The following is a 20,009-nucleotide window of genomic DNA, read 5'->3' on the forward strand; positions in this document are numbered from 1 at the left end:
TCAAACAAGGATGCAGATTTTAGAAGCATTCTGTATTTTGACCAAAAGAAATGTAAGGACCTTCAGATAATGCCATGTGGCCCTGGTCCCAGGGTATTTTTATTTTTATAAAGTGCAAACTAGGTCATCCTTCTAATACAGTTTTTATATGGCGTAGACAATGCTAAAGGCCAATGCAAAGAAACAGTCAGACCTGATAGAGATCTTCAGCCATTACACCATTCACAGTGTTATCCATGTGAATTTACCTTACGAAACTGGTGATGTAGACATGTACGAAAGTAGCCATCAAGTACTGACAGTCAAAGCGATCCATGATTCCACCATGGCCTGGAATAGTGTCTGCAAAATCCTTTAGGGAGATAAGAAAGCAGAAAGCAAGGGTCACTGGGGGTAGCTGTGAACTTCCTGCATTGTGTGGAGGGTTGGATTACATCTGGATCAAGGCGGCTCAGCGGTACTGATGTTGTTAGACCTATTAGCTGCATTCGATACAGTTGACCATCAGTTGCTGACCCGCCGCCTCGCCGACGCAGGTATTCAGGGGTTGGCCTTGCAATGGCTTTCCTCTTTCCTTGATGGTCGGGGACAAACGGTGGTGATTGGGGGTGAACTGTCCCAGAGGCACCCACTTAATTGTGAGATGCCACAGGGGGCAGTGCTCTCCCCAATGTTATTCAACATCTACATGTGCCCCCTTGCCCAGAGGTATGGATTGGGTTGTCACCAATATGCTGATGACACCCAACTCTATCTACTGATGGACGGCAGGCCTGACTGTGTCCCAAAAAACCTAGACCTGGCGTTGCAAGCTGTGGCAGGCTGGCTCAGGCTGAGTAGGTTGAAGTTGAACTAACGAAGACAAAGGTCCTTTGCCTGAGTCACAGCGGTCTGGGTAGGGAAATCCCCCTACCAGCATTTGATGGTGCACCATTGCAAATGGCGTGCAAGGTCAAGAGCTTGGGGGTGCTGCTGGAGCCTACCTTGACAATGGAGGCCAGATAGCAGCCACTGCTAAATCCGCTTTTTCTCATCTTAGGCGGGTGAAGCAGTTGGTCCCTTTCCTGGAGCGCGGTGGCCTAGCAACAGTGATCCATGCGGTGGTCACCTCAAGGTTGGACTACTGTAATGCCCTCTACATGGGGCTGCCCCTGTGCCGAACCCAGAAACTTCAGCTAGTGCAGAATACAACAGCCAGGCTGTTATTGGGGCTCTCTAGATGGGAACACATACAGCCAGGGCTGCAGGAACTGTACTAGTTGCCAATAGTGTACTGGATTCGGTACAAGGTGCTGGTCATTACCTTTAAAGCCCTATATGGCGAAGGACCTGCCTACCTGAGGGACCGTCTCTCCCCATATATTCCCCAGAGGGTACTGCGAGCTGGTTCTCAAAATCTATTGACAATCCCCGGACCAAAGGAGGCCGAGCTGAAAGTTACTAGAGAAAGGGCCTTTTCGATCTTAGCCCCCACTGGTGGAACCAATTGCCAGAAGAGGTGCGGGACTCGTGGAGCCTTACTCAGTTCCGCAGGGCCTGCAAGACTGCTCTTTTTCAGCTGGCCTTTACTTAATGATCTTACAACATACTGTTGAATGAATACCGTCGCCACGGAAAAACTGTACGATGTATAACACCAAGTTTTTTAATATTAATTTAATCCTAGAATGTTTTTAATTACAATGGTGATTAATTTTATAAATAGTTGAGTTATAATATATATGTACTTATAATATGTATTGTTTTAACTGTTGAAGTGCCTGTGTTGTAAGCCGCCCTGAGCCTGCTTCAGCGGGGAGGACGGGGTACAAATTAAATATTATTATTACCCTTGGGGTCCCTTTCAGTTCTATGTTTCTAAGCCCCATACAGTGAACACTATTCTCTTCAACTAGTTCTCATTCAAGACAGTCAACTGATTAAAGAAATATTTGTTTATCACCTGCCTTTGAAACCAGTTGACTTCACTGTAAAATCATGGCCAAGCCATTCAAGCGATGGGTCAAAGTGTTTTGCATTTAGTAAGACACTCGTAAGAAATGGGGGGGGGACACACCAGATTTTCAGTTTACATTGCTTAAAAACAATTACAGAAAGTACACCACAAAAGGCTCAAAATAAAAGCCCCCCTAATATGGTACTCACCTTGATTTTGAAAGCTCTTTTGAAGCCACTAGCAAAAAAGCCACCGAAAGGCCCAATTAAGGAGGCAAATGTTGACAAAGCAATGCTGTGCAACTGGAATGGATACAGGTTCACTGTTTCCTGCAAAAATAATCATTATGAATATTATCCATCTCCAGTGCTCCTTAATCTGGCAGACTCTCCACCTACACCTCCAAACCACTCAAGGGCAAATGCAGCCCTGCAATTCCAACCTGACAAGCAAGAACGGGTCACATTCTCTAGAACAACAGCTCCCAGCCTGCTTGGTATGGTAATACGTAAGTCCAAATTGACTTGGTATGGGTGACCCATCTAAGGCTAGCCCAAGGTATGTTTTTTTTTCTGCCCTAGGCAAACTAGGACCTTGGCATTCACATGGTTTAACATTTCACTTTCAGATGTTTCTGAAAAACCAACATTACATAAAGGGCGCAGCTATTGCCTGCCCCCAATATGGACCCCAAGCAAGTGACATTCCAACATACCCAGCCTTTATGTCTGGAGACTACATTCCAGCCTCTGTCCATCCTCCACTGCTCTCTCTAATTCTCCCCCCACCTGTACATTTCTAATACACTTGTGCTAGTAACCATCCACACACATGTGCAGTGCAGAAAAAAAGACTAACTGATGTATGACATGGAAGCTACTGTTTCCAGAGTCAGATTTTGGCTTTCAAGAAGAGAAGGAGAGCAATGGGAAGGGCAGAGGCGGCCACGGGGGACAGCTGGCCTGGGACCCACTTGCGGAAGCTGCATGACCCACTTTTGGGTCTCAAGCTGGGTAACACGGCATTAGTGATTACATCCATGTCACTTCTTCTTCAACAAAGAAGCACTTCCAATAACAGTGGTATTGTTGGTGATATCAGTGAACCTCCCAGGTGTACAAAGTCCATTCTTTGCTGACAAGAGAGCAGCAGGCTCTGGCCTCACCAGGCAGATGACGTCTGAGGCCAGAAGGCACAGATCCTTCCTCCTGCTTCCTGCCGGATGGTGCAGGCTGCAATGGAGAGAGGGGGTTCCACCCAGACTGCATCTCAGCTGATCTCAGCTCTCCTGCCCAGTCCCTCCAGGCAGCATGCCTCCAAGGAGAGCAGACTCTTAATTCTCAGCTACCCTTAAGGATCACAGGAGGCTGAGTGGATTGTGGTGGCAGAGTAGCCCTGAAACTCAAGATCTCGCCAGGCAGCTAGTTTGTTTATTTAACTGATTTTATCTAACAAAAATGTATCCTGGCCTTTCTAACTTCACACGTGCCATCAGTTCAGGCTGAGCATGAAACAAATAAATCCAGCAGCAGCCAAAGAGTAGCAGCGCACACAGAAAAGGTGCAGAATAAGGGGCATCAGCTTCTATGATCGAGGAATACAAGGATGGCCTGTCTTCTCATCCCCACCTCCTACCCTCAGGCTCAAGGAACTCTCAGAGGATGTCTTACTGTATAAGCTGTATTCTTGTATGTATAAGGTCTTTGATATGCTGGAAGAAGCCTTATGTTGAACCAAATGTACACTGTAGAGAGACAGATGGATGGGAATATGAGGTTGTTTCATAAGAGAACCAAAAGGTGGAGATGTTGCGGAAAAATTTTGGTCCCCTTATGAAGTCAGCCCATGAGAGATTTAAGCCATTTACTATTTACACTGTTTGAAGTACCTAGAAATTACTGGAAGCCAAAATCTGTAGTCAGCTGCTAGAAGAAAGTAGGTCAGTGAGAGAGAGTTTATCCAAGGACAATCTTAGATGAGAAGATGAGAAAAGAAACTATTCTGGAGAGAAAGATGTTTTGGGATAAACAGATGGGAAAAAATCAGATATGGAGGAAGTTCTCACCGGGCAGTAGCTGAGCTAGCCCAAGAACTAAAGATAGATGGATATTGGCCAGTACCATCTGCAGTTGCAGCTGGTGAGAAAAGGGTCTGTCCTGGGAGAGAGATATTATCAGAGATAAGTGATAAAGTCCTCAGGCAAAAACCTATATAAGCCTTAGAAATTTCCCACAATCTCGCTGCTTGCATCAGAGCACTTTCTCTGGACAGGTCAAGCGAAGAAAGCCGAGTTAAAGATCTTTAACTTAAGATATGGGCTGACAGAACTTAGAGAGAAGAAAGATTGAGAGTTTCAGAATTTTGGTAGACTTAGATTCTTAGACAGGTATATGACTATGTTGCTGTTGTTCAGTTGCACAGCTGAGTCTGACTTTTTGCAACTCCAAGGACAAAGTCATGCCAGGCCCTCCTATCTTTCACCATCCTCCAAAGTCTGCTCATATTTGTGTTAGTTACATCAGTAACGCTGTCTAGCCATCTCATCTTTTGAGGTCCCCTTCTTCTTTTGCTTTCTATCTTTCCCAGCATCAGGATTATAGTAGATGACTCTTAGCATATAACTATAAGAGGTTATTGAGAAGTAGAGTAACTACTGAAACTGGATTCTAACGTATAAGAATGTATCTGAGTTTTAACTGTGAGCATAATGTAATAGTGGTATCTAACTGTTTTGCTTTTCTATATATAGCTTAAGAAAGCTGTCCTGAGAGAAAACTGGAGTACAATAAAGTTTATCTGTTGTTCTGAAAGGCTACTGGATCTCCATGTATTAGGTTCCTGAGAATTTCAGGCTGTTTTGGGGAACTGTGGGTACAGAAAGTGTTTATGAAATATATTAAAAGAAAATCCCCCAACACATTTGTCTGCTGTCCTTGCCATAGGCAGATTCTGCTTCTCTCTCATCACAGGAGGCCCTCCCCTCCAAAAAAGTTCATCTGCAAAAGAGCTTCTGCCAGCCTTTTCAGACTTTCCAAAAGAACAATGGCAGCACAATATATAGAATACAAAAATATTGTGCAAAAACACACACGCTTGACTAGTTTATACAAAATAAAGTAAATTGTATTACGTCATATAATGAACAGCCTGTTTGGCTTTAATTTCTGATTGTATGAATGTATGCCTACTTTTGTAGGCTGTTCATTATATGACATAATGCAATTTACTTTATTTTGTATAAACTAGTCAAGAGTGTGTGTTTTTGCACAATATTTTTTGATATTTTTGTTTTCAGACTTTCCAAGCTGCCCTAAAAGCCCAGAGAATCCAGGCAAAATCACCTCAAATGTATCAGTAATGGGAGTACTTTTCAGCCACTTCCTCTGACCATTCTTTGTCCTAAGACAGATCACAGACACCTTTTTTCATGCTATGTTGCTGCTTCCCTACCCCCAGCAGTGAACAGCGGGATGTCTCCAGCAGCTTGCGTCTTAGTGGGCTCCGTCCACCACCATGCTAGAGATGATCATGGCAGGGTATGCCCCAAAGCTCCTCAGAACTTGGAGAGATGCCACCAAGGCACGGTATGTAGCCAGGATCCCAAACATGAAAAGGTCTGATTCAGTTGATGGGTGATCTGCAAGTGGATGCTACAGGCTTTGCTGTGCAAACTGATTGCGAGAAGCTTGAAGGGACTGCAATTAAACCCTTTGCAAACCCAGAAAACCACCAGTTGGACAGACTGCAAAGTTGTCAGTATCCTCTAGTTTCTGGGCTGGATGCTGCTGGCCAGAAGACCTCCTCTTATTCTTTTGCCTCTGTGCCTTCAGCCAAATCAAGTCCATCAAATCTAGTACAAACCTACCAAAATGGGGACTGTCATAATAACAGATAGTTCACTACCCAGGAGGTACCTCTTGTACCTTCAAAGGGAAAAAAGAATGAAAGACTGTTCTGTTCATACAGTTTCTACTTAACCTGATCTAAAGGCAGAGGGGGAAAAGACAGAAATCAGCTGGAGAACTGGTCACCCCTCAGACCTTCACGCTCCTAAAACATTTCATCCCATGTCTTGACCTCTTCTTGCTTTAATTTAAAGGTTCTTCTGCACTTACCCTGCCCAGTACAACCTGCAGCAACGGTGGTATGGCATATTTTTGTAACTGGAACAGTTCTGAAGGCTCACACTCTGTGGCAAACCTGTTCGTCTCACTGCTGTACTCCACAGGACATACAAAATACTGATATTGAGCCAAAAGGTACGACATCTGAAAGACACAGGAAGCAGCCATGAGATCCCTTGGAAATATAAGAGGGCTTCACAAAGTTTGTAGGAGATCTTCTTTCCGAGGGGGGGGAGGGGGAAGTGAACGATCCATGCCTTTCAAGGTGCAACTAAGGCCCAGCTTAGAAACTACATAGCACAGCATTGTTTCCATGGCCCCCACCTTCATGGCTGCTCCTACACAACCCTGGGTAACAAGAACCTCTTCTGCCCGCATGCTTAGGGCAGATGGCATAGTTACCGATCTTGCTGGTGACACCAGCTCAACACCCACCACGGGAAACAAAGCCTTTTGTAGCTGTCATTCCCCACACTTTTCTCAGCCTTAATTTATTAAGGACCTAATTGCACGGAAGCTGCAGCCGATTGGCAGCATTTCAAGCTCATCCATGCCAGTTTGAGAATCCAGTGCCAAGTAGCACAGCATTAGTATGAAAAGAGAGACATCCACTTACAATGAATCCAAACACAACGGTGGTAAAGAAGCCACCAATGAAGCCTTCCCAGGTCTTTTTGGGAGACAGCTGATCAACAAGACAGAAAGAAGAAAGTTACAATTTTGGCATCTCAGAATTAATGAAAAAGGGGGCACGCAATTCTTGACAGGCAGCAGGAAAACAACATTAAAAAAAAACCTCCTGTTGACACTGAATATTCAGGTGATGCCCCAGGGATCTTTTAATTTGCAGTATTACTTACTATAAGACTGTGCGTAGCTCCAAGTTACTGCAGACACAGGAGCTTGTAATTCAGAGAGCCAGCCTACAAAAAAATCTAAGCAAACAAAACCCTTTGCAAGCAATACTCCCTGTAAGCTGTGGAGTCTTGTGAGCAAAAATACTACTTTGTGAGCTGCTGGCATTAAAGTTGTGAGCTACTGCGTAAATTGGTTCGCTCTCGGGCCATCCTTCCTGAGTGAAGACAAAAATGTGTGAGCCAGAGGCTAAAAAACTGTGAGCCAGCTCACGCTAACTCAGCTTAGAGGGGACACTGTTTGCGAGTACAGTTGGTTTGGTGGAGATGGACAGACAGTGCCCAATATCAGTGGCAAGGGCACTACCAACTAGAGGTCTTTGAAACGATAAGCAAGCTTTACACACATCTCTGGCAAGAGCACCAGGTAGGCAAGTAGCAAGAACAGGATCTGGCAAAGCCAGCAATTGGCAGAGGGGCTGAGAGAGCTTGCTCCCTGCAGCCGATCTTTCCTGACAGCCAGCATAAACAAAGAGCTGGTAAAGAACTACAGTATCCCTACGCCAGGGTCCTAGAATGGCTGCAGTAAAAGATGATCTGAGAAATGAAAGTTGAGAACACGAGAGCAAGGCATTCCATTAAGAAAGCTGGCTCTGCCTACATGCCTGCAGAACATGCACCATCAGAAGATGTGTCTAATAAACCAAAGAAATTACATCTCAATGCCAATTTGCTAATATTGCAGGCCGTCTGGCCTCAAAAGGAGGAAAGCTCTCTGAAATAGCCACGACTGATATGAAGCAGGGGCACTCACTTTGGCCCCAACAGCTCTGCTCCCCAAAAAAGCCTCTTCACAGAGCACCCAAGAACAGAAGCCCACCCTAAAACACCTGCATGGCCTCGGCAGTATCTTAAAATTATTATTACTCACTCAAACTCTGTACCTTAATCAAAGGAGTCCTCCCAAAGAAGAATCCAAAGATATACGCAGCAATATCATTGCAAATAACACTTGAGATTGGAACAAGAAACCTAAGTAATAAAAAAGAAGAAATATTAAGAAATAATTCCAAGTCAAAGTGATACAAATGTTCCTATGAAGACTGGGTGGCTTGTAGGAGATTCCGGATGACTTGCAGCCACATCAGAACTGCCCTTACGACAATTACTGCTTTCTCTCTTACTTTTTTCTTTAAACAAAAGCTGGATAAAAATCTTAAGAGCACATGTTTGTAAGAGGACCACTTCTCAGAATCACAGGCTTGTTATCAGAGGAAATTCCCAACACTATAAATCAGGGATGTCAAACTCATTTCTCATGAGTGCCAGATTGACATAAATGAGACCTTGTTGGGCCAGGCCGTGTTGGGCTGAGCCATGTGTGTACCTATTTAAAATTAGGTAGCAGAGATATTAACTTCATAAAGGACACAAAAACACAAAGAATTTTTTTTAAAAAATAACTTAAAACATTAGCACTCATTGGTCTTAAAGGTGCTTTCTTTGCATTTCTCCCATGGGATCCAGAGAACTGGGCAAAGGAAGCTCTGGCTCTTTCCTTCCTTCCCCAGGGGACCAGGAGAGGGAGGAGCCTCAACCAATGGAGAAAATAGAGGTTTTGCTCTGTAGCTTCTGTGTGACTGAGCAAGCCTGGCAAAGCAAGCTGTGATGCAGAAGGGAGTGAGAGAGAGGGAGAAGGAAGCAGATGACAGCCAGTTGCTTGGGGGCCTGATAGGAGCCCTCTGGGGGCCTGATTCAGCCTCCAAGCCACATGTTTGATACCCTTGCTATAAATTTATGCCAAACATTCTGGAAGCTGTTAAATAAGTTAGGAAATGAGTAACTGGAGGGGGGGGACAGGAAACCAGCTGCCTCAAAAGAAAGAAGCAAAATGCCTGCATACAAGCAAAGCTTATACACAAAATCTGCATTAAAATTAAAATAAACACCACTGACCAGGTCATCATCCCCCTCTCCAAAAAGTAGGAAAAGCAAGAAAGAGGAAGGGAGCTGAAGCTGGGTTCCTTCATACAGCACAAAATCTAATTTCCATTTAAATGGTCTGAGGCTGGTGAAGAACAGGACACCAGGGCTGGGATCCAGAGTACTTGAGGTCAGGCAAAGGGCTTTGTGGTAGCCTAGAGAAACAGTTGCCTCGTGCCATTTCACCAACTGCTTTTGAAAAAGTAGTTTGCAATGGAGAGTTCGGGGTGGGGGGGGCTTGTTTGTGATGAACAAGTTTAAAACATGCTTTGGGGCTCATGAGTCTAGCATCTCAGTACTTTCCAGGGTCAGTATACAACAATACTTTTCCAAAATGCAGATCCTGTTCCTAGCCAGAGGTTTCCTGACTTGCTCGTCTACAAGCATCTTATGCCTTTCTTTAAAGCGGTCCTGGCTCACACCCCAGTCCTAGAGACACTGGAAAGCGATTGAGAAATATGTTTATTGGACTTCCAAGATAACGAATTTAGGACAGTGACGCTGCTCTGTGTTCTGTCTTGGATTCACTGGGAATACAGTAAAGGCAGTGATCAGAGGATGAAGGCTTGCTAGTATAAAGGAGGACCCCCAGGTATTCACAGGACAGGCATCCACAATTTGCTTTCTCATTGATTCCAGATAGTTTACAAAGCTCAAATGAGATTTTGCTCAATATCGTCATAAAAAAACCCAAAAGCGTCCATGTGAAACAACATATATACATGAGTGAGATATATGCATAGATTTGCAAGAATTGCTGTCCCCTTACCAGATCATGCCTTCAAACAGATTTTGGATGACAAGATGAGATTGAGTTACAGTGATCAGCAAAGTGACATGAGTCCATGCGAACTGTTAACAGTGCAATAACACAACAGTTAGTGACGACAACACGGATCAATACACCTAAATAAAAATGGTAGCTCAGCCAAAGGAGCTACACACACACCAAACACACACACATAATCTAAAATATGAGAAGGTGCACAAACAGGATATTGCAATCTAGCTTTGTTAGTTTCTGAGACAAGACAACAGTTATTTAAAAAAAGATTTCAAAACAAATGGCCACAATTTTCCATCTTATAATTAATTTTTTCTTCTTTTAAAAAATTGTATCTTAATGTGAATGACACAGAAGGGAAATGGAATGCGGTACAATATTCTGGATGCATATATATATATATATATAATAGACATTCTGGAATTAAAACACTGATATGTCAGTGACAAAGTTATGGAGAAATCATGCTACATAATTATGAACATTTACTGAGAAAAGTTACTTCCTATGAACAGACGGTTTAACAGTTAGCACATTTAACCCTTCACACATCTGAACTACAAAATGAACTAAGGATGAAAGAAGTGTCCCTTCCACATCAGTGAACTGCCATTTATTGTCTCTCCAATGATTTACTTGTATCATTCAATAACCGTTTCTGGTGCAGCTCACATCTGAAGAATTAATATCTAGGGGCTGGATTTCACTGGCCACTTTTCTCCACTGCAGACATGCCTACAATCATGCAGGTAACACAATGTGCAATCTCATGACAAGCAGGCAGAATCTGTCTATGATCCCAGAGGCACATATGAAGAGCATGCGCTCATCCTTCTAGGGAGGGCTGTGGCTCACTGGCAGAGCATATGCTTTGACTGCTGAAGGCCCCAGGTTCAAGCCAGATAAAAGGACCAGGGAGCAGATGTCAGAGACCCTGGAGAGCAGCTGCCAGCCTGAGTAGCCAATACTGGCCTCACTGGGCCAAGGGTCTGATTCAGTATAAGGCAGCTTCATGTGCGTTCATGTGTCTAGTACAGGCGTGGCCAAACCGTGGATCTCCAAGCCCCCACTGCCTCATCAGCCAGCTTGGAGAAGGTATTTATCTCTCTAAATTATTTCCCCAAGCCAAGCCAGCCAATGGCTTGGAGAATGCATTTAAAGTCGCTTTCTTTCCACATCTCCCTCCCTCATCTGTCTTTCTTCCTTTCTTTCTTTCCTCCCTCCCTTCCTGTCTTGTGGCTCTCAACCATCTGACATTCATATCTTATGGCTCTTGAACACCTGACATTTATTCTTTGCAGCTCTTATGTTAAGTAAGTTTGGCCACCCCTGGTCTAGTACGTCTTAACAGTGCATTTCTGATCATGCACAACAAGGGATTATGTACTACTTGAAGTTTTGGGGCGTTATCACTCGGCACAGTTGAAAGCGTTTCTGCAACCATCCTGAAAAAAACAGCACTGTTTGGAGGTTATCCCATGAGATTAGCGGTATTAAAAGGACATCCCACAGAATGATAACAATCATAGGAGGCTGGTCTTAGCACAGAACTTCAGAACAAATCTCTTTTCCTTTGGGTCGCCTAGTTTTTGTAACCCTATTTAAATTCCAATCAGCTTTTCCCTGGTTTTGCTCTGAGGATTTTTCAAATGCTCCGTCAGTGCGGCTGACAGATGTCTACGGAAAGCAACAGTTTTACTTCCCCATCAAGATCCAGCCAACACTTTCACCTGATGGAATGAAGCCTCACAGGAATAGTTTTCAACAAAGGACAACAACAAACCTATGATTACAAATTGCTCACAGTGTCTCTGCCATGTCAGATTTGTATTAATAAGCACTGGGGGGGGGACAACTTTGACTTATTGTAGCTTTAACTATGTATTTCCAACATTCGTGGAAGAAATTAGTGCAGCTGATTATTCTGAGACTCAATTTAGCAGCTGAAGGATCCGTACACACCATGTAAAACTGCAGACGATAGTGCCTCTTCACCAGACTCAACACAAACAAGCAGAAACCTGGGCAAAGAGGAGAAAACATGTTTGCCATCATTGTTCTAATTACATGGAACCATCACAGTGTGACTCGGAATGGAAAGGTTTCTCACTACATCAGCCTTGCTGTACAAGCAACCTTAGGCCCACCCCAAGTTATTTAAGAAGGCTGTGTTCAGATGTAAAGCATCTGCTTGGCATGTGGAAGGCCTCAGGTTCGATCTCCGGCATCTCCAGTTAAAAGAACCAGATGATAAGTGATGGGAAAGATCTCTGCAGGAGACCCTGCTGAGCCACTGGCAGTCTGGGCAGACAACAGTGTGTGATGGACCAAGATCCAAGTATAGGGCAACTTCATGTGCTCGTGTGACTCCATTTTTTTCCTAGAGAATGATAAGTTTTCCATTACACTTAATGCAACACAGAGCCAAGTTAGCACTGGGATAACTTCTTCCAGATCCAGGGATGTGACAGCAATGAGCAAACTTCCAAAATGTGTCTCCCCCCCCCACCCCCCACAATAATTTCAGGCATGCTTCTACCCACAGAAAACATTAAACTGCAAGCATAATTTTGCCTTTCAGAGGTGAATGAATCCTCAAAATTACATCTCAGGCGATCAAGAGAACAAAGAATGCAGATAACAGATTGTAAGCAAGGTCAGGTCTAGCTTGTAAAGCTTGTGAGTTTTATTATTAAAAGCCTCAAGTAAAACAGAACTAAGCACATCCTTGCTACAAACAGCTCAGCATAGAAATCGGCTGAAAGTCGGCATAATCAGCGTTCTAAAGCCTCAACAGCTGAACACTCTGAAGGCCTAACAGAAATAGAGGTCTGTTTACTGCCTACCTCAGGCAGAATATGCAGGAGGCTCTTCAGAGAGGAAAGGTTGGTGTGCCTACTAAGTACAAGTATAGCTGAGAGTGGGAAGGTATTCTGCTTCCCTGCAAATCTTACTTTCTGACACAAGAACATGAAACCAGGTCTCTCATCAATGTATCTCAAAATGGGGAGAGGGGTCTAGACTGAAAGCTGCAAGTTCTGCATCCACCATAGTATCTCCTCTGCAAATAGTTTTATTGCTCAGTGCTTTCCAGTTCATGTTTATGCAAAATTATTTGGCTGACTTGGCAGCATACAAGATTGGTAAACCTATAAATACCATTCTCAGAAGTTGGCTCCAGTTCCAATGGCCTACATTACACGTGTTCAATCTGGCATCAGTTTTTGCTTTTCTTGTCAGTACATGCAGTATCTGCTGCACCTCTTTGCAAGTGTCTGATAATAGCTCCTCAGACATGCAAAGATCACCTCCTTATACGCTAGATTCAAATATTACAGGCAGCCAAAGAAGCAGCCTTAGTATACTGTTTTTCAGCTGTCAACGTGTCTTCCCCCAGGCAGGCAAAATTAAAAGCATTTCTCTGGTGTTCTAAAACCTTACTTGGCCTATTCCAGAATGGGCTTTGGTCTTGTATGGTCTACCAAACCTTTTTGAGCCTGTGGGCACCTTCAGAATTCTGACACCATCACTTAATGCCTGCCAAAGGAGGAAGAGACAACTGCTAAGTGTCAGGGAGCAAGGTTATATATTACTCCAACAGTACCTCTTCAACGTTTCGGGCTGAAGCTCCAAACTGGAGAGCCAGATTGGTGTAGTGCTTAAGACTGTGGACTCTAATCTGGGAGAACGGGGTTCGATTCCCCACTCCTCCACATGCAGCTACCGGTGTGACCTTGGCTCAGCCACAAGTTCTCTCAGAGCTGTGTTCTCAAGGGCAGTTCTTGGAGAGCTCTCTTTGCCCCACCTACCTCACAGGACGTCTGTTGTGGGGAGAGGAAGGGAAGGAGACTGTAAAGCCCTCTGAGATTCCATGTGAAGGGTGGGGTATAAATCCAATCTCTTCTTCAAAAAGCCCACCTGGCCTTGACCACTTTCTAAAAGCATTTGGCAAGCAGCAGGAAGGCAGATGCCACACTGCCCACAGAAGCCACGAAGGGAATCCCTGGCTTATCTTTTCTTCTTCCCTCCTCCACTTAAGATTACTGACATCTTCAGGAGCTCTTGGTTAGTTGACTTTTTAAAAAAATTCTACCTTGCCTTTCTATTATTAAAAGCGTCAAGTGATCCTAACGATGTGACTCTTGCTTGAGAAACACTTGGAGACCTGACATGAGACCCACCTAGTCTACTTTTATTACAAGCATCAGGCTGAGACTCAGTGTGGCCCTTGTGGTTAGAGGGTCAGAGCAGGGTCTGGAAGGCCTCAGTTCAGCTATTGTGTTGCCATGGAAGTCCGGGGGTTCAGTCTGGGCCAGCTGCGCTCTCGCTCCCTCTCTCAGGCTAACCTATCCTGACAAGATAAAGCGAAGACGAAATGGAGAAATAAAGAATGCTATCGGCTTCTTCAGGCCCCCGCTGGGGAGAAAAGCAGAGTCTAAATGCGTGTGCGTGAAGTGCCATCAAGTTGCAGCTGACTGACAGTAAGTCCCTCATGGGGTTTTCAAGGCAGGAGACTTCAGAGATGGTTTCCCATTGCCTGCATCTGTGCAGCAGCCCTGGACTTCAGCGGTGGGGTCTCCCATCAAAGGACTAATCAGGGACCACTCTGCTCATCTTCTGAGATCAAATGAGATCAGGCTAGGCTACCTGAGCCATTCCAGGCAGTGCAGAGTCTAAATAGCTAAATAAAAATTAAAGTTACAGGAACCGGTCAGTGTTTCTCTGGTGGACCATGAATTGACTTTTTGATCACTCCTGTTCTCTACTATGTGTGACCAGGATTAAGTTTGAAAACTTGAATTGTTGTATGCAGTTTGTTCATGTCTCGGCTGGTTTTAGGAAAGGAGCAAATTAAAAACTGGCCTTGAGTCTCAGTGGGAAAATCAACATATAAACAAAGTAAATAAATATACAGGTCACTATGGAAAGGAATGCTATAAGTATTATATAGTATTATACAGTATATACTTACAGTGTTATAGAAATAGTATTATCATTCCAAAAATTACAAATAAATATACAGGACCCTAATGGCAAGGCGTACTATATAGTTGGAAAAAATAAAATGGTCACTGACAAGATGCACAGTTACCTGCTAGATAGAGAGTAAAAGATATAAATCGGTGGTAGCGAATTAGGAACTGAAGTTGTTCTCGCCTTTGAACAAACGTCGCAAAGTAATCTGCTACAGTCTCTCCATAAAAGAAGTAGTTCACGCATAGTAAGAAATACCTGTAATATAGAGAGTAGCTAAGTTACCTTGGGGGACAGGGTAGTACCTAAAATATAAATCCACTTTTCATAGGGGTAGATCTTTGGAGAAATAAACTAAAAGCCTGAAAATTTACAGAGTTTATATTAGGGAAGCCAGACATTCTCTACATATATTACATTCTGCAAAGCTATGAAGTCTTGTTTGAACAAGCAGATACATGAAGACGGAGGAAGAGGAGAAAAGAAGAATGCAATCTTTTTAATTGTTCAGTTATCTTAATTGTTCAACAGTATTCATTATCGCAGTGGGTTAGGAAATGACTGCAGATTATGTTTTTGTAACATTCTATTTTAGAACTGCTATGAATAAAAAGTTTTAAGTATTTAGATGCATTTAAAGTGCCAATAATCCAACGGCTATGAGACACGTAATTACATCCTAGATCTGGGCTTATTGTACTATAAAGTCATCTTGATGGAATGAAATGGGAAAAGGCTAGAAGAAGAGCTAGAATAAACATTTCCACTCACTACTTACCAGCTTAACGTCCGAAACCATGGCAAGTCATAAGAATGATAGACTCTATAACCTATAGTAATAATTTCATGGAAACATTTCACTTGTATGCTCAGCACCTGAAATTAAGGCAAAGGGTCGGTGAGTTTCCACATAAATACAGGCCGCTTCCACAAAAACCTGAAAATAAATACAATGTAAGACATGCATTGCATTCACACAGTGACTGTCTAGATCAGGCATAGCCAAACTGCGGCTCGGGAGCCACATGTGACTCTTTCACACATAATGTGTGGCTCTTGAAGCCCCCACTGTCCTGTCGGCCGGCTTGGAGAATGCATTCAAAGTTAAAGTTGCTTTCTTTCCACATCTCCCTCCCTCCTCCATCTACTTGCTTTCTTTCTTCCTTCCTTGCAGCTCTCAAACATCTGACTTATGTTAAGTAAGTCTGGCCACCCCTGGTCTAGATCACCTGGACCAAGGGGCCCCAATGTGGTGTCCAGGGGCACCTTTCCTGGTACTTCCAAAGTGTTTTTAGAAAGTGGGCCAAACCAGTTGGGCCTTCTGCCTAACAGGGCATCTGATTGGACATTAAAGATCTGATAGTCTGGGCAGATCTTTAAAACGTTTTGGTGGCTGCTGCCAACACAGCATAAGGGTCTTTGCTGCGAGGCTTTGCCTCCTATGACAGCTCTTTCATAGCTGCACCCACCACCCTGTGTCAGCATTCCAAAAGCACCCGCAGGCTCAAAAAGACTGGAGATCCCCCAAAAGATAACCTTACTTTGAAACTGAACCATTTGACACAGTGATGTGTTCACAGATGAATTCTGGTCTTGGTTCAGACATAGCTCAAAATTCACTACAGTTAGTCAGTAACATCAAGATTCAGCTCACATTCAAATTTTGCAATAATGTCTTGACATAGGCTGGTTTCTCCCTGTCTCCCCTACAGACATACTGCTGGTATCTCAGTCTGCACTATAGAAAGAGAAGTGCCAGAGAAAAGGCCATATTTATCCAAATTCATAATAAAAATAAGTGTGCCATCAAGTCATGAGTGACTCATGGTGGCCCCAGGACCAGGGGTTTTCAAGGCTAGAGATGAGCAGAGGTGGTTTACCTACCACTACCTTCCTCTGCATAGCAATCATAGTCTTCCTTAGTTTTCTCCCACTCAGCATTAACCATGGCCGACCCCGCTTAGAATACAGGCTCTGACAAGATTGGACCAAGTTGGGCTATCAGGCCACTCTGCATTCATAACATCATGCAGTTTGTTAATTTCAAGCAACGGTTTCAAATCCTAGTTTCACAGTCCCTAACCAACCACAATCAGTGGAATGGCTCATATTTGGACAATCACACAAAACAAATTTAAAGTAGTTAAGCTAGCAATGTAGCAGCTTGAATAGCTCAGTTTGGCCTGGGTTTGTCAGGGCCTGGGAGCTAAGTGGGGGTCAACCATGGTCAATTGTTGGATGGGAGACCACCAAGGAAGATGGAAGTTGTTGTGTGGAAGAAGGCAATGGCAAAGTACCTCACCTGTTGCTTTGAACACCCCATGACTGGGGCTGCTATGAGTCAGCTGTGATTCAATGGCACCTCCACCTTCTTCATGCAATGCCTGAACCTGATCTAGGAGATCCAGTCATTTCAGGGATTCAGTGCACAGGCTCCTTCATTTGCAATAGTAGGAAGAACTTTAGTTGCACCATATATTACTGCAAATAGGAAAGTACGCAGATTTCATGTTTCCAACTAGGACCACAGCTGTCAGTTATAAAAGCAAAGGAGGCTTTGAGCAGCAGTCTGTACAAATATGACAACTGTGTAGTCTGGGTTTCAGAATATAAAAAGGGGGAGGGGAGGCAGGTTGAACTAGCTGTTTTCAATCAATTTATCACATATGCTAGATCAACAGAGCACCTTGATGGCTTAGCAAGCTTACCAACAGCATCAGCATGAACGATCCCATGTATATGACAAGGAAAAAAAATGAAATCATAGCTAAAGTTAAAATCCCACGAATCCACCAATTCTTCCATCTGCAAAGACAAAAGCAAATAAAAACTGCATTATAATTATCCACTTCATAGTGAAAGGGCTGGATCCTAAGGGAGGGAGTGGATTATAATTATCCACTTCTTCATAGTGAAAGGGCTGGATCCTATGGGAGGGATTACTGAAGATCCCCCTCTCAACAGAAAGGTTTTGGAAGAGGTGAACCTTACAGACGGGGGTCAAAGGAGCTCCAGCAAGAAAGGGGAAGTTGCATTCCTTGACAATCAATGAATCTAGCCCACCAGGAACAGTTGTTAAGAAAATGAAGAATCAGAACGAATCTATATTCTAAATCTACAGCCAGTGATGGAAATTGTTGTGAACAGAGGAATACTATATGCACTACTTTAACTACTGTTCACCAATTCTAAAATCAATTTCCAGGTGAGAATACAAATACAGTTTTATGCCTAGTAGAATGATTTCATACTAAGAAGGGCACGATAAACAATATATCAATAAAATGGTATAGACAAGAGACATCAAAGTTTTTTTCAAGGATCAGTTTCTGCAAATGCCTGATATTTAACTACTTTTGAAAACACCTATCTGCCTTCAAATGGTTGCCTGAATAGAGCTCCAAATAACTGATGAATAGAGCTCCAAGCAACAGAGTCCTAAAACAAAGTATTGGTTTGCATGCAGTCTACTTTTGCAGAGACGATTAAGTTTACAGTAATTCTTGTACAGATGCATTATTAATTTTCTTCTTCCAATACCTGGAAGACAAGCCAGATAAGGCCTTTTTAAAAATTTCTGGAGTTCTGTCTGTTGGTGGAGGAACTTCAGGAACATCAGCATCGCTTCGGAGGTCGAGCTCTCCAAACCTGTCCTCTCCAACCACATCCTAGAACAGAAAGTGCAAGTTGTGAAGGCTTTGGAAGCTAAGCACACCAACTAGAATATGGATTACCCACAGTAAGTGTTCTTGCAATAAAGCCACACTGGCGGTTTGACCTTATTGCAACAGACACTTACCCAAGTGAGATGTGGAAAGCAACTGGAACACAGCAACCGGCTCACAAGGTGTGATACCTAGCTTGAAAACTTCACTTTGCCTCCAACAAATCAATATTTCATAAGCATCATTTTTCAAACTTCAGAAAAGTTCTACGGTTTGGGATCATGGTTCTAAATTACTTTTACACCAGGCACCAAACCTGGATATAGCAAAATATTTAACTGAAACATTCTCAAGATCTGGCTTACCCATCTAAGTGTACATATACATACCTAATACAGCTTGTACACACCCTGGAAATCCCAGGCCTCTGGGCATGTACTGAGTTTTCCAGCTCAAATTCTTGCACTCCTAACCAGTGTTTCCTCTAAACTGAGTTAGTGAGCTAGGTCACAGAATTTTAGCCTCCAGCTCACATATTTTTGTCTTAGCTCAGGGCACACCAATTTATGCAGTAGCTCACAACTTTAATGCCACTAGCTCACAAAGTAGATTTTTTGCTCACAAGACTCTGCAGCTTAGAGGAAACATTGATCCTAACCAGAATGTCTCTGACCCAGCAAATATATATATATATATATTTTAAATTATAAACTGCCACCATTCAGTTTTCTAGGCAACCAGCACTCTTTACTCTAAATTTTCTCCCTAATATTAAACAGTCTCAACCCTCAGTAGCATGGGTAAAGCAGAACTGACATAGGGTAGGCAACTCGAAACAGCACCAATTCAAAATGTGAAACCTGCTTATCATAAAAATAAAACTAGAAATGTTTATGGAATTTTTAAAAGGTAACAAAATAAGGGGGGGAAATATGAGCATTCCTAGAGTGACTAGTGCTAGACAAGTCATGGGCGGGGGGGAGTCTTTTTTAGAAAAAACAGGAATTTGGGAGGGAAACTGAATTATATGCAACACTTACTTTTCAATTATACCCAATACTTAATTTTCAATACTTAGACTTCTTTTATTACTCTACCAGCTAGCCAGCTCATCAGACTTTTTGTGGACGGATTCATTCTACCTGTTAGATTTCTGCCAAGTCTGTGAAATCGGCAAGAAGCACTTTATTGCTGTGGATTAGAAATTCATAAAACCTTCGCCGGACTTGGTTATCTGCTGTGCACATTTTTCTTTGCTCAATCTTTGTTGATAGTTTACTCTTAAAAATGTATTTGTAAATCATTAAACACTTTTCATAATTTTATTGTAATTTGGATTACTTACACAGCTATTATTGGTGTTGTTCAACTATCAACAACTGACTTCCACATACAATTAAAAGCACCAGCTCTACTTAACCTTTCCAACAGATTTCAAAAGTTCTAGAAGGTATTAGAATTAACCAATGCAAAAGGACAGACGATTATAACAAGAACCACAAAGCACAGTAATTCAAATTAAACATCTGTGAATGCTGGAAGTTATCACTTCAATGGAGAAGGACTTAGCAGATATTTCACATTCATCCGGGTGCAGGAAGAAGTTTCAACAATTTGTTTTTTTGCCATCAAATCCCTGCCAACCTATGGCAACCTGTAGGTTATCAAGACAAGAGATGACCAGAGCTG

The 20,009-nt window shown here is 43.0% G+C and overlaps 1 protein-coding gene across 1 annotated transcript in view; it reads right to left on the reverse strand.

Moving 5' to 3' along the window:
• CDS1 (CDP-diacylglycerol synthase 1) overlaps positions 1-20,009 on the reverse strand; it is a 38,513-nt gene that overhangs the window by 4,535 nt on the left and 13,969 nt on the right. Inside the window, exons 2-12 of the mRNA XM_060247104.1 lie at positions 18,196-18,323; positions 17,364-17,460; positions 15,434-15,531; positions 14,774-14,913; positions 11,644-11,702; positions 9,667-9,749; positions 7,859-7,946; positions 6,677-6,745; positions 6,052-6,204; positions 2,146-2,265; positions 249-352 (exon numbers count right to left, since the gene is read on the reverse strand). Of these exons, the coding sequence (XP_060103087.1) occupies positions 249-352; positions 2,146-2,265; positions 6,052-6,204; positions 6,677-6,745; positions 7,859-7,946; positions 9,667-9,749; positions 11,644-11,702; positions 14,774-14,913; positions 15,434-15,531; positions 17,364-17,460; positions 18,196-18,323 (1,139 nt within the window). The remainder of the gene's footprint in view (positions 1-248; positions 353-2,145; positions 2,266-6,051; positions 6,205-6,676; positions 6,746-7,858; positions 7,947-9,666; positions 9,750-11,643; positions 11,703-14,773; positions 14,914-15,433; positions 15,532-17,363; positions 17,461-18,195; positions 18,324-20,009) is intronic.

This window comes from Heteronotia binoei, chromosome 9 (genome assembly GCF_032191835.1).
Source record: "Heteronotia binoei isolate CCM8104 ecotype False Entrance Well chromosome 9, APGP_CSIRO_Hbin_v1, whole genome shotgun sequence".
Classification (NCBI taxonomy): Eukaryota; Metazoa; Chordata; class Lepidosauria; order Squamata; family Gekkonidae; genus Heteronotia; species Heteronotia binoei.